The sequence below is a fragment of the Phanerochaete carnosa genome, assembly GCF_000300595.1.
Source record: "Phanerochaete carnosa HHB-10118-sp unplaced genomic scaffold PHACAscaffold_8, whole genome shotgun sequence".
Classification (NCBI taxonomy): Eukaryota; Fungi; Basidiomycota; class Agaricomycetes; order Polyporales; family Phanerochaetaceae; genus Phanerochaete; species Phanerochaete carnosa.
In genome coordinates, this window is record NW_006767635.1 from 2,283,797 (window position 1) to 2,287,446 (window position 3,650).

At 53.9% G+C, this 3,650-nt stretch overlaps 1 protein-coding gene across 1 annotated transcript; it reads right to left on the minus strand.

Annotated features, from left to right (window-relative positions):
- Positions 1-490: 490 nt before the first annotated feature.
- Positions 491-1,543, minus strand: PHACADRAFT_149800 (uncharacterized protein; the record flags this gene model as incomplete). The annotated part of the gene is made up of 1 exon (XM_007399142.1): positions 491-1,543. The coding sequence occupies one exon, from the start codon at positions 1,541-1,543 to the stop codon at positions 491-493; it is 1,053 nt and encodes a 350-aa protein (XP_007399204.1).
- Positions 1,544-3,650: the final 2,107 nt, after the last annotated feature.

Genomic DNA, 3,650 nt, shown 5'->3' on the forward strand with positions numbered 1-3,650 from the left:
GTTTGGAGTCGGAGCTGTGACCGGGCGCACATCGTGAGAGTAGCTTGTGCAGAGTCTTGAGTGTCGGCTGTTGGCTCAGTGTGCTGATTCTGTACCCGAGTATGTTCCGCTACTGCCTTCTGATGGCTAGTTGTGACAGGCTTCGCGCTGTTGGTCGGGTCAACGAGCTTGCTGGTGGGTTGTTGGCGGCGCTGAGGTCTGGTCGGCGCTGACACCGTATCCGCCATCTCGAGCTCAACTTGCCTGAAACGGTCGGTTGAGTCACAAACTGTCACGGCCAATTTTTATTTCTGTGTCACACAGGTACTGTACAGTATTTGATCGCCTTAAACACTTTAACAAGCCCGGGCTTCAGGGCTTGCAAGGCCAGGCTTGACTTATAAGCCCGGCCCTGAGCCTAGCAAAGCCCTTACTGACGGCCCGGCTCGGCCAGGCTTAGTAGGGCTGGGCTTGTCGGGCTTGTCGGGCTTTGAGCCCGGCCCGCACATCACTAGTTGCTACCAGTTGTTCTCTTCACAAGTACGCTATCGTACTGGCCCGATGTCCCAGTTTTGTGGAGGAAGGAGTATTTGTACTTCTGTTTCAATGTTGTTACTACACATCCATGGCTCTCAGATACATGAAGGATATTGATGCTCACATGTTCGCCATTGGAAAAACCAGTGTGATAGACACGTAGCTCTGGAATACTATCTTCGCATTGATGAAGCGATCTCAGGAGATGAAGATGCTTTGCCACCAGCTGTTCAATGTCGTCATCTAATGGCGGGTGGCGCTGGTTGGTAAGGAGGAGAGTGGACAGTTTAAGCCAGAACGGAAGGTTTGACAGCTGCCTGATGCAGTTTGAAAAAAAGAACTGCTCGTGCCGGTCGTGAGATGCAGTTCGGAGAGATGAGCTTGCTTGTGGGACATGTCGAAGGAAGAGGCTTTCCTCCGGGAAGACAATGTTATCAAGCTTGAGCTGAGCAATGTGTAAGTGTTTGACGAAGCTTATCAGACTACGAGCAGACGGTAACCGTAGATTGCATAAGCTGACGCGTTCCAGACGCATCGTGGACATGGGCAGCGTCCTAGGAAGCAGAGCGGACGGAAACAACAACGGGTTCGATGTCGGCTGAACCTGGTTATCTGCTGGGGTGCCATTCATAGTCCAAGTGACGTAGCTCGAGAGACGGAGCTGTTGATGTATTATGAGAGGGAAACGGTGACTCCATGGGACGCCGGGTGATGACCGGTCTTCGACAACATCCAGGTCTAAAATGCAACGTCCGAGGGAACAGCCTAGGAAGTCGGGAGCACCAAGGAATGCGGACAGCTGGGATAAGTCTTCTGCGGTCCTGAGAGTGAGAGAATAGAAGAGGATGGGTCTGACGATCTTGGCCCAATGGCGGCAAGTTAAGCTGCAAGATGCGAGGCCGTGCTTCGGTGGCCTTTTTGGCCTGTACGGCCAAGTTCCACCATAACCACTCTCGCGATCGTCAAGTCGTATTACGATGGCGTGGATAATCTCTTCAGGCAGCCGTGTCCCTGACGTGTTGGGCATTAGCACTGACTTGAAGGTGAGGAACGCACCGCTGCAGACTGTCTGAAGAGGCGAGGCGGGGACGCAGAGATGGGCCAGAGGAGCGCCGCATGGAAAGCGAAGGGTGCTGTTTATATCGATGGACTCGCTACTTCCCGAGCACCGCCTCCTCAACAAACCCCGCAGAACACGTGCACAGTGACAGAGCCTCGCGATAACACGCTCTGCGGTGCGATATTGAACTTAAGCTGCTCTGCCTAGGCACACGGTCTCTGAGTCATCGCAAACCTGCGCTGCGCTTCTAGGGCGGCGTTGGACAAACATAATGAGGGTCGAGTCATCAGTGGTGCACAACACCCCTTCCAGCTCCAGCGAGCGCGAGCGGCATTTACACTTGAAACTGCGCGCAGTGATACCCAATTAACAAGGCGACTATTATATGGTCGTTAAATGTCATTGAAGGCGTGTCGAGAGGAGAACACTCACGACGTCATAGAGTAGCACAGCCGAGAGTGCTCTCGCAGGTCCAGGGAACAGCGATGCATAGCTCTGCGGTGATACAACAACCAATGAGACTAGCTGTGGCAGTTTCAACAAAGGATATACTCGATACTCGGATAATCCCTGGCTCTGAGTTTCGCGAAATCACGACATGTAGCCACCCTGCCATGCCCTGCCCCAGCGCAGTGCTTTCATCTTTGGCACCGCTTCTTCGGCGGCTGATTCTGCAACACTGGACACGGCGAGTACGGCGAACGTGCGGAGCACCAAACGCGAAGGTGTACTTTGTCTGGCCAGGTGCGATCTGCTGGCAAGCGCGGAGCAAGAGAGAATACATACCATGGCTGTCCTCAGTGCGCCAGAGGCTGTGCACACAAGTAGTGTTATCCTCGGATTCCAAGTACGCGCGTGCACGCGGCGCATCTATCCTCTGCAATATCGATGAGCAGAGCCCTGTCGCTCTGCGGGCGGTGGCACAGTTTCGACTGTACGAGACTTTGGACGGTCCTGCATCAATTTTGCTGATCAAACTGTATACTTGAGCCGGAGCCAGTAGACCTACCTACATGAGGGTGCTAGCATGCGCATGGCTGAGGTGGCGCTTTGTGTTGAGGATCATAGATTCAGAGGAACGAACCGGGACCCACTTGCAATGTGCATTGAAGTAGGCTGACATCGATCTACGCGTGATGTGAAAAAACGAGATCAAATTGACTTGTTGGTGTATACATCGGATATGCACAGACAAGGAAGCCGAATATGAGGTCGATGAGTACTCGTCGTAATCTCGGAGAAGCCGGCGGCTAGGTTGGGACAAGACGACGAAGGGCGGTAAGCAGGGTGGCGGGGACGATTAAGAACGCTTCGTGTTAGCGGCGCATAAGCATGATATTATGGCAATCACGCACAAATGCCATACCTAGTGGCACGACACCTCAGTATGCCAATGCTTGGCTGACAACCCGGCCAGGCCGACACGACCTCCCTCTCTCTCGATCACCGTATGTCGCGCCATACGCCCACCCAACTGACTTTGTGAGCTACCTGAAACAAAATTTTGGCATCAGTATCGTAGATAGAGACTCGAGGGACGTACGGCTCAGTACAATATCATGAGCGTGAAGGAGCAGAAGCAGTCGACCGTAAAACTCTGAAGCTTCGCCCAAACCCTTTGCTCCGTCGTGTTGGCATCATCGCCACAAAGGATCTGATGTGCCCGAATGCGCCAGTTGATGCGCCGTGGCACGTGTCTCCCGCCACTTTCGCTGGGCGTCTGCGCGCGACGCGTGCTCTCGCTGCATCTCCAGTCTCTACTCTGACTTTCCGTCCTTTGCGACGTTGGCCGATTTTCAACTTCTATGGCTCACCGACGAAGTAGATCGTTAGGTCCTCTCCCGACTGCGATGCCGGAAGTAAGCATCAGCCTGCACCGGCAAGGTTGAGTTCCCGAGGTCCGTTGGCGACCTCCCAGTGCTCGCAACATCTCACCGCGATCATATACCATTCCTGACTCATCTTCTGCGGTACATTCAGCCAAGACTCCTCGGAGACCTTCGTGGCGCGACGTGTGTATCAGCTTGCAGGCCACCATCCACTTTTCACGCAAACGACCTTCGCACCAGACGTC